General features: G+C 39.9%; 1 protein-coding gene across 5 annotated transcripts; it reads left to right on the top strand.

The window, feature by feature from the left end:
- The first annotated feature begins 5,890 nt into the window (after positions 1 to 5,890).
- On the top strand, positions 5,891 to 10,336 carry LOC139563125 (calcitonin-1). 5 transcript variants are annotated; one of them, XM_071381431.1, is made up of 5 exons: positions 5,891 to 6,003; positions 6,731 to 6,824; positions 7,564 to 7,698; positions 9,313 to 9,510; positions 9,778 to 10,336. In XM_071381431.1, the coding sequence occupies exons 2-4, from the start codon at positions 6,739 to 6,741 to the stop codon at positions 9,482 to 9,484; spliced, it is 393 nt and encodes a 130-aa protein (XP_071237532.1). In that variant the 5' UTR covers positions 5,891 to 6,003; positions 6,731 to 6,738; the 3' UTR covers positions 9,485 to 9,510; positions 9,778 to 10,336. The 5 variants fall into 5 exon arrangements, with proteins under 5 accessions (XP_071237532.1, XP_071237531.1, XP_071237528.1 ...); XM_071381430.1 differs by having other exon boundaries at positions 9,310 to 9,510; XM_071381427.1 differs by lacking the exons at positions 9,313 to 9,510; positions 9,778 to 10,336 and adding an exon at positions 8,406 to 8,987.
- Positions 10,337 to 11,324: the final 988 nt, after the last annotated feature.

The following is an 11,324-nucleotide window of genomic DNA, read 5'->3' as shown; positions in this document are numbered from 1 at the left end:
CTATACTGTGTTGTTGCATTAGGATATAAACTTCACCCTATACTGTGTTGTTGCATTAGGATATAAACTTCACCCTATACTGTGTTGTTGCATTAGGATATAAACTTCACCCTATACTGTGTTGTTGCATTAAGATATAAACTTCACCCTATACTGTGTTGTTGGAACACCCTACAATCAGTAGGATACAAGAATAGATCAATCACTTTCTTCATAATTGTGCCATTCTGTCTGGGCTGTATTTTTTTGGGTAGGCTAAACCAGCACCAGTATGTAGTCTGGGGTGTACATTAAGAGTATTACAATATAAAGATGATTGTCTTTCCCCAAGTGTCCCACTTTAGAGTCAATCATTAAAGCAAACAATTTCCAACTTGCAAGCAAATGTGTAGAATGTCTATGTCATATCATGTAAAACAATCACAAATTATTACAATAGCAATGCTCGTGCTATATGGCACATTTCTTCCTACATTAACCTCCTGAGTGGCTCTATGCACTATAATGAACCTTGTCACAGCCCTTTGGAGCATCGAGAGAACCTGAGGACATCTCCAGTGGTGTATAGTAATTAAGTAAAAATACTTTAAAGTACTACTTTAGTAGTTGTTTTGTGTATTTGTAGTTTACATTACTATTTATATTTTTGACAACTTTTACAACATTACATTATTAAAGAAAATATTGTACTTTTTACTCCATACATTTTCCCTGACAACCCAAAGAACTCGTTACATTTTGAATGCTTAGCAAGACAGAACATTTTTCTAATTCATGCACTTATCAAGAGAACATGTGGTCATCCCTACCGCCTCTGGCGGACTCACTAAACACAAATGCATCTTTTGTAAATAATGTATGAGTGTTGGCTATCCCCGTGGTGCCGTCTGCTTTGCTTAATTAATATAAGGAATTTGAAATTATTTATACTTTTACTTCTACTTTTGAGACATAAGTATATTTTAGCAATTACATTAACTTTTAATACTTAAGTATATTTAAAACCAAATACTTTTAGAAATTTACTCAAGTAGTATTTTACTGGGTGACTTTCACTTTTACTTGAGTAACTTTCTATGAAGGTATCTTTACTTTTACTCAAGTATGACAATTGGGTACTTTTTCCACCACTGCAAGTCTCCAACAGGTTACGTTGTTGTGTGGAATCAAAATCAAATCAAATCAAGTTTATTTTATATAGCCCTTCGTACATCAGCTAATATCTCGAAGTGCTGTACAGAAACCCAGCCTAAAACCCCAAACAGCAAGCAATACAGGTGTAGAAGCACGGCGGCTAGGAAAAACTCCCTAGAAAGGCCAAAACCTAGGAAGAAACCTAGAGAGGAACCAGGCTATGAGGGTTGGCCAGTCCTCTTATGGCTGTGCCGGGTGGAGATTATAACAGAACATGGCCAAGATGTTCAAATGTTCATAAATGACCAGCATGGTCAAATAATAATCAGGAGTAAATGTCAGTTGGCTTTTCATAGCCGATCATTAAGAGTATCTCTACCGCTCCTGCTGTCTCTAGAGAGTTGAAAACAGCAGATCTGGGACAGGTAGCACGTCCGGTGGACAGGTCAGGGTTCCATAGCCGCAGGCAGAACAAGGAAGGAAAGCATACTCAGCCATTTCAATGAAATACCACACATTTCTCCAGTAGTGTGTCTTAGGCCCTGCAGATAGCAGTATAGGTGGAGTAGAGGTCGTGAAAGGGTCTGTCTGGGTCTAAAACGTATACGAAAACCTTCCTGCAACCACCATGGCGCTATTGTGATGGCTAAAGGAAGCACAGGTTAGGTCCCAAATGGCACCCTATTCCTCTTATAGTGCACTACTTTCGAGCAGGAATCTGGTTAAAAGTAGTGCACTATATAGGGAATATGGTGCCATTTGGAAAGAAGCACAGTGTCTGAGGTGGATTCAGAACATCACTCCCTGGTGGCATCAGACAGGACAGGACTGGTCAGGACTGGTTTAGGGTGTCACAGTCACATAGCATGGGAATAATTGAAACCCTCTTATAGAGGTATCCTCTCAAGCATTATGCTACACAAACTTTCCTCTTCCAGTTGTAGTTGACCTGGTTTGATTTGACTCACCTTTATGCTCTGTCCATAGGCTACTGGTAGAAATGAAGGAAATGTATAATGGGATCATTTATTAAGCGGTGCCTGTTCACTAACCACACACCTAAACACAGATCTGGGCCTGTATTTATAAAGCATCTCAGAGTAGGAGTGCCGATCCAGAATCAGGTACCTCCTGTCTATGTCAATACTGACCCTTTGATCCAGATTTGGGCTCATATTCAATAAGCATGCCAGCTTTATGAATATGGGCCCAAATCTGGATCAAATAATAGTGTGCCCGTTGATTCTGGAGGTCCTCTGTATCGACTGCCTGTCCACTCAGTGTGTGGTGACTTGCTCCTCATTAGTACCAGTGATGTCTGTTTACCCAGCCAGACATTCCTTCTTGCTGAGGCAGCTGGCAGAGATGCTTATTTTTTTCTCCAAATGTAACAAACCCGCCTCCCCAGACCTCGCCCAATGACTTGGATTTGTTATCGCCACTTAATGAGGACATTCAAGGAACTGCTTTTCTACTTCCTGCCAGCCCCTCAGATACAACAAACTGTCCAGGAAGCATTTTACAGATCAATCAAAGACATCATTGAATTAAGTTGTTCTCACTGTTGAATGGAAATGTCCACTTGTGACAGTGTTGGGAAGGGCTGACCAACAGACCTTGTGCTTACTGGAAATCAGCCTTACTACTTGAATACTGTAGGCACAACGTCAAATATGTTGACATGTTCTGTTCAAGCATCTTTTTAACAGATGTTTAAATATAACCTCATCAACCATTATATACATCAGCAACCTTAAGTTTTGTCATTTACTGCAACTACTTAGGTGTAAAACAGAAACTCATTCTGAGATCGTTTTCTCCAAACAATATTGCAAATGTTGGAGAGACAGACAGCAAGATTTATACAACTCTCCGCTGTTGAAAACTAAATGTTAGTCTAAAAGAAATATGAGAAAATGTCTAGATGCTTTTTATAGTGGAGATCAAGTTTATAAATTGCTTGGCTGGGCTGATGAGACAGTGGATTGTGCAGTCAGATGGAACCGAGTAAATAGGCATTTAAACGTTATAGATTTAGCGGGTGGTAACTTGTGAAATAGACACCAGCGGTAAAGCGGTTTTAACCAATCAGCATTCAGGATTAGGCCCACCCGTTGTATGTCTTCTGTTATATTCTATTGTCTTCTATTGTATTCTATTTTATTATGTTATGTTCCATTGTCTTCTATTGTATTCTGTTATATTATATTGTCTTCTATTGACTTCTATTGTCTTCTGTTATATTCTAGTGTTTACTATTGACTTCTGTTATGTTCTGTTGTCTTCTATTGACTTCTATTGTCTTCTATTGTGCACAACCCAGCTCTAGTCAGCTACTCCCATAGGACTATGCACCCATGACTCACAATGACACAAACAATAATGTAATTTCATAGATCTAAATATTATTAATACAAATATAAAAATCTGCTGTTTGGTTCTCACAAGTATAATTTTAGCACAGGCATTTAACTGGGTTCTCCTCATTATGCCACAGGAGAGCCCAGCCCCATGCAGAGAGAGAAAGCTGCCATGGCCAGGCCAGGTCAGAGAGGTGGCAGCATCCTGCATCCAGAGCTCTGATTGATGAGTAACCTAGGCTCTGTGATTACATCTCATTTCCTTAATGTCCCAGCAAGGATGCACAGTGCAAACTTTCTTGTTTCCGCCAGAGATGAGGTAAGTTGCATTTCAAAGTGGATTCTAGATAACATCCATCCGATTCCCTAGCGAAGCCCTGACAGGATAGCCAGGTCAAGTGTACATGTTTAAGTCTGTAATCCCTGTGTCACCACAGTCTCCAGGTGGTCAAACCTTCAATGGAGAGCATCAAGTGGCGGAAGCTTGTGTCACACTCCAGTCTTTATTCCATGTAATCAAACATTCTGTCAATTCCCTACTTTTTGTGGGAGATGCTTAGCCTGCCCTACAGTATGCATTGAGTGCCATTCATGTTTGCATTCAGACACATATGATACAGTCTCATTCTTTGACATTGAAATTATCTTTCCTATTTTGGCATTGATATTGTATTCCAATACCATAGTGTGGTATTGATTTGGCAGGGATAATGAATGTGTTTCTGTCATCTCAACACCCTTTCAATAGATACAGCTAAGCTTATTTACAGTACAGTGCATCATGTCACATGTCACATGTCAGTGTTCCCTCCCTCTCTGTTCAGATAGGACAATGATTATCTGTCTCCTGATATAACTTACACCAGGTTGATGCACCGTGAGATGCTCTGACCAAAATAGATTGGAAAGGTTACTCTATTGAATTGAAAGTTAGAAACGGGGAACAGAAAGTTGAGGTAGGGACTGAGACGATCCATAGATATGTGGTCATGCTGCATCTGTTCACATATAGTCAGGCCTTTATTCGGAAGTGGCAATTCATTATAGTCAGGCAAGCCTGTACGCCTACACAACCGCAGTTTCCGACGTCTCCGGGAGCACCGAGGGGGGTGGACCCCGGCTCTGTCCAATTTCCCTGATTTAGTGGCTCCGTCATAGGACCCGCACTCTGTTCAATAGCACTAAAAGCCTCATCCACACTAATGGGGTTCCTCCGTGACGCAAAAGAAGACTCTTGGGCAGGATGCTTTACAATAGCTTACCCAATAATGTAAAGTAAGGGGAACAAGATGATGCCCAGAGACCAACAGCTCTGTAATTGGGTCTGAGAAATTGGGCCGACTACTCTCAGCCACACCATTGATTCCCTGAAAAGAGCAGTTCAATGAGGAGTCAGTAGTGTGCTGTATGGGGAAGGGGATGGGAATTGATTATGGAATATGAAGTATTAACTATGTCATTGTTCCAAAAATACCACAAGACTAATGTCCAAGCATTTCACAGAGCTAGTTTAAACTGCCAATATCTTTGAATTTATAATGTCTAAAATGTTACACATGTCATCAATTTTTGGATGTAGAAAAGTCCTAAGAATGCTGTATATTCTGATAATCTGGTAATTCTGGTAATCAAAATTAAGCAGCCTGACCAACTCAACAATTATGTTTCAATATCATCAATTAAAATATTATAACAATTGTTATCAAATAACCTAAACATGTATATTTTACATTAATATAACAACACATGATCGTTGCCTGATAATTCTGTAGTACAGCGTTTCCCATCTCCGGTCCTCGAGTACCCCCAACAGTACATATTTTTGTTGTGGCCCAGGACAAGCACACCTGATTCTACTTGTCAACTAATCATCAAGCCCTTGGCAAGTTGAATCAGGTGTTTTTGTCCGGGGCTACAACAAAAATGTGTGCTGTTGGATAACTGGAGGACCGGAGTTGGGAAAACAAAGCACGGTGTAGTACACAACAAATGTGTCTCAAGAGTTGGAGAGCTGCAGTGTGTCTGTTTGTACAGTAGGTGGCTCTGCCAGCAAGTCCAACGAGGATGTCTTATTCTCTTGATGTCTCAAAAACACAAAGCAATGGAACATTGTCGGGACCTTCAAAATATTTAGAACTATTTTGGGATGATTTCAGTATCTGCCAGTCTGATTTGGCCCTGTCCTCAATGGAAATTATGATGGTGCAAATGACTGGCAGATTTTTGTGAATGGAGCATTTTGTGACAGAACGATGACGTCATTTGTGTTCTATCGTCTTTACTGGTTTGTCGTAACCGCTGGACGGTACCTGATTGGCTAGTGGATGGGGCTGAACGCTCTGATTGGCTAAAATGAGATAATTAAACAACTACTTAGTCAGTACAGAAACCCAAGTGGTAGATATATAAGACAGGGCATTGTAGCAGGGTGCAACAGATTCACAAGTTGGTCTAAAACTTGAAGTACCTCAACTCATTCCATCTTCGTCCACGAAAACAACCAATCACGGTAAGCAGAGAATTTCAACCACTTTTCTGTGTACATGATGCATTGGGTTAGCATGGATGGGATGTCATTTCTGTGGCTATTAGATATTCTGCTAAATCTGCAGTGTTCCAATGATGATAGAGGGGACAGAATGAGGTGGCATAAACTTTGCCTAGGCTGTTGACCCTCTGTGAGATGCTGCTGAGAAATGCAGTTTAGATGGCTTTTCAAGGGTAGATGAGGTGATTGTGAGTTTAGACTACAGCTGGGTTTAGACTACAGCTCATTCCACTAATGCATGGGCTCCTGTGGGAGCCACTGGCTGGTTGGCTGGCTGGGGCTCCAACTCCTAATCTAGATAGTATCACTAATGCCTTCCTCCTCAATGTCTGGTACTGTGTCTCCAAGCCCAGCTCTTCTCTTCAGTTAGAGGGGAGCATTGAGACTAGATGGCTCTCTCTGATAGCAGGGAACTAGGGACTTTGGTAGGACTGTCTCATCGCAGAAGGGAAGAGAATGCATTGGGACAGGGAGAGTGAGATGGGGAGCTTCTTCACTCCCAGTAGAACAGTGAGCAACTGAACTGAAACTGAGATGGATGGAGCTTACATGCGATAAATCATGTATAGGGACATACAAAAATGTTTGTTTTGATCCGGATGAAATGCTTCTTTTATTCTGCTTTGAGAGAAATGTGAATGTTTTTAAAGCCAAGTTTCTGTGGTTGTGGATGTAATGTGTTTTACAGCAGGGACCATGGTTATGATGAAGCTCTCTGCCCTCCTCATTGCCTATTTCCTGGTCATTTGTCAGATGTACAGCTCACATGCAGCTCCAGCCAGGTGAGGATCAAAGCACATTATACACACTGTAATGTCCAGTCAGTCACTGAAATGTATGTATAGACTACAGGGATGTTCATTTATAGCAATCCCAAAAGGAAACGCCATAGATCCATTGGGATACTTCCATCTTTCTAATAGTAATTGCTGTTATTTCATTGATAATTTTCTAAAGAATCTTGGCAGCAACATAAATCTTATGTATGCTAATTTAGATTATTTTGTTTTCAGATAACATGATGTGATTACAGAAATCCATACATTACGTTACATTAAATGCCCTCTTTTCAGTAAAACGATGCAATTGGATTACGATATCGTAATCTAATCAATCCGGTGAATCCTAAAGCCATTCTATGTATAACTTCCTAACCACTTCTATCCATTTGGAAACAATCCAACTTAATGCCACAGCAATAGGCTAAGATGATTGCTATTGCATGTAGAATATTTCCAAATGGTTGTAGAATGCATGGGTGTTCAATATTCCGGATAGAGAGACTTTGGTCACCATTCTTACTACAATATTGATTTTGTCATAAAGCTCTAAGTTGGCTACCTGTCAGCTTTTTAAAAGGAACACTTTTAGCAGATTGTTTTGAGTTTGGCTCGTATCCCTTAAAGCATGAGTCAATGGCTTTTAGCTGGAGCAAACTCACATAACCTACGTCATACTATTTTTAACCCAGTGCTGGTGCAGTTCATCAAGTGATCAACCTAATCGCCTATGTGTTTTCAGAACTGGTTTAGAGTCCATGACAGACCAAGTCACGCTAACTGACTATGAAGCCCGAAGGCTACTCAACGCCATCGTCAAGGAGTTTGTTCAAATGACTTCAGAGGAATTGGAGCAACAAGCCAATGAAGGAAATAGGTAGGTACAGCTCTCCTCATCTCCACAACTTGTTTTTAACAACATTCATTTTCATTTTCTCTAGGTTTACTTGGTGTATACTATATGGATGACACATGTTCCTATTATTCAAGAAAACATATAACCCCAAATGTCTAATATGTGGCCAGTCCTTTGCTGCCTCCTATAGCAGTCAGAGCTATGGGTATTTGTTAAAGACACAGAGGTATGGACATCGCCCAACCATCAACAGGGAAATCTATAGTTAAAACATATATTCTCTGTGATTATCTATGCATGGGTTTTTGGAACACTTCATTTTTATGTATTCATTATTTAATTATTGTTTATGAGAAAGCCTGTTGCGGAATGATAAATAACCCTAAAGAATGGAAGAAAGCATGGGAATTAGTGCAAGAGAAATGTGACGCATGACAGCAGTTGTGCTGTTTGTTATAATTTAACTACGACGCTATAAACAGGATTGCCGCATGAGCCTAAGTAACTGAGGTCATTATAGCTATAGACTATTTTCAATTGCCTGTGTTGGACTTGATAGCATGGCTTTAAACTGTTATTTTTATATAAATGCAAGTAAAAACTGACTTTGAAATGCATGATGTTGGAATACAGTGTTATTACTGTAGCATGTAGATAACAGCAGGATGCATCTGCATGCCATGGTTACTATGAGCCTGTTTCTGCATGTTTGTCTCTCTCTCTAACAGCCTGGATAGACCCATGTCCAAGCGTTGCTCCAACCTCAGCACCTGTGTGCTGGGCAAACTGTCCCAAGAGCTGCACAAATTGCAGACGTACCCCCGCACCAACACGGGAAGTGGCACGCCTGGCAAGAAACGCAGCCTGCCTGAGAGCAACCGCTATGCAAGCTATGGAGACTCATATGATGGAATCTGAGCGGTCCTCCCCTCCATCAGCCCTAGTTAACCTGACCCCTCTGTTCCAGCCTAGCCTGATGATTGCTGATGCATGTGGATCTTGCTTGACCGACTGCAGAGAAACCTTGATGTCCCGCAATGTCCCTGCTCTCTTTTTCTTTTGTTAAAATCCCATTTTTTGACAGAGAATAAAATATATAAGTACAAAGCAGAGTTCAATCCTTTAGATTTAGAAAGTGAATAAGGATTTAGTTGCACTTCCCTATCTTATTAAGGTGTATGATATCCCTTTACTATACAGATCATTCACAATATATACAAAGTGTTAATCAAAACAAAAATCTTAATCAATGCTTCTTTCAACCGTGACTAGGGTTCTTGTTTAATAAACATGTTTTTTTTATGCCAGAACATATTTTCCTTCTTAATTATTAAAGTGAAACAAAGCCTTTTAACATCTTTAAAAGTTCACAACAGTTTGAACAATATAAGCCACACTTTATTTGCTATGTAAACGTAAATTCACAATACATTTGAGGTAAGTTGAATAACTAATTTGAGCTGAATCTCATTGTCTTTATTTTCAATTTGATGATATATATTATACATTTTCTCCAGCAAACAGTAATTTATTACCTTTGTACTTTTTATTGTAATTCATAGATTTGTATCTTTGTAATAAATCCTGAATTTAGGAGAGGTTTGTATGACCTGTCCTTTCTCTTCCTAAAAGCAGCGTTACAGCACAGAAGCGTGCGTGCAATACTGCCACATGTGTCACCCACCGCCTGGCTGACTTCCTGAACAGATCAGGAGGAATGGGCAACAGTAACTTCGTCCCCACCAACGTGGGCGCCAAGGCGTTTGGACGAAGAAGGAGAGACAGCCCCATGACAGCACCTTTGTGAATGTGTCAACAGGCCTCAGGGATATGGTATAACAACATTCTACACTCCTCTCTCTTCCCACTGCTGTGCCTCCGACTGTCAACCTCTGTCTGTCTCTACTGTATCTCTAATGCTCTTTCCCAAGCCTCTGTCTTTCCACATCTATTCTACTTCAGTACTCTTCAGACAGTCTCTTTGTAACTTTGCCGGCCTTCAAATTTGGTCTATGTCTTATGGATGAATACAAGTTGGGAATTAGAGTTCAGTAGAAATGAGGATAAACAGTCATTTCCTTCCATTATCTCTCCCTGCAGAGCATGAGCCCTTTAGTGAGACAACAGTACATCCTGTCCTGAACCAACTACAGACATCTGGAAATGACAACTCTTCACTGTTTAAAATAAAAAAAACTTCAAACTACAGGACTGATTTCCTGCATACCTCTTGCATACTCTGTGTTACCAATATTCATTTTTGCTCTATAACCATGAGGAGATACAACAACCTAGAAAACATTGCAACAAAAAATAAAGAACAAACTTCTGTTATGTCTATTTTCACCAGATCATTACCCTGTACAAGCCAGTTGGTTCTGTCCCGTTTTGGCTTAGAGCACATGTACAGTTTGACCCTGAGTCCCCACCCCTCCTCTCTCCTGTGTCAGCAGCACACTGCAGGGGGGTGGAGACTACATCAAGCTCCGCCCCCACAAGCTTCCCTGACCATGGCTGTGTCTTGTGCCTTGATGTAGACCACTTCTTTACATTTCATTAATTGTACAGTATGTTTAAAGAGTGAAAGGAAAAATATAGAAGAATCTAAATATTGTAACAATTGTGAATCTAAGCAAGATTAAAATGTATTTTAGATACATATGGGTCGGTGTACTTGTTTTATTTTGCAATGATCTATCTAAGCCCTTAGATCACAATATCTACTAAGCTAACATATGGAATTGTTTTAAGATGGTCATAAAATGGATCATTTAGCCATTTGATTTAGAATTTTAGGAGTCTGTAGGTATAAAAAATATATATATATAAAAAAATGATTTGGTGAAACATAGAATTTGGTCTTTACTGCTATAGCCCATAGAAATAGATTGAATGCCACATTTGTATATGACAAAACAGAGAGTCCAAAAATAAATAATAAGGAATAAGGTTTTGAAGTGACTGTCCTATTTCTGGCAATCTGGTCATGTTATTAGTGGCACATTTTGCAATTTTTACAGCCTGGTATTGGGTTACCTTCAGACTACTCCCCTGAAGCTTGTGTGTGTCTTAGAGCAGAACAACCAACACCTTCGTATTAGTTTGAAGCTCTGACTGTTCGGTCTGGACAGTCAGTTTTGTGAGAAGACCTCTTCGAAATGAGGACGTCTGCGACAGAGAGTTCAGCTTGTGGATGTCGTAGAGCCTGTCATGTTTGTCTGTCGATGGTGGTGACTTATTCGTTTGTAGCACAGATCAATCGACTCTAAGGGATTTGAATTGTAAGAGCAGACAGAGCTGACGGTACACTACATTTAACATTTCCATCATGAGCAGTTTATTATGGTACATGACACTTAACATTACCAACATGAGCAGTTTCTTATGGTACATGACACTTAACATTACCAACATGAGCAGTTTCTTATGGTACATGACACTTAACATTACCAACATGAGCAGTTTCTTATGGTACATCACACTTAACATTACCAACATGAGCAGTTTCTTATGGTACATGACACTTAACATTACCAACATGAGCAGTTTCTTATGGTACACTACATTTAACATTTCCAACATGAGCAGTTTCTTATGGTACATGACACTTAACATTACCAACATGAGCAGTTTCTTATGGTACATGA

This window comes from Salvelinus alpinus, chromosome 33 (genome assembly GCF_045679555.1).
Source record: "Salvelinus alpinus chromosome 33, SLU_Salpinus.1, whole genome shotgun sequence".
NCBI classification, from domain to species: Eukaryota; Metazoa; Chordata; class Actinopteri; order Salmoniformes; family Salmonidae; genus Salvelinus; species Salvelinus alpinus.
The sequence above is the reverse complement of the archived record's forward strand: the minus strand, read 5'-3'. Positions and strand labels throughout refer to the sequence as shown.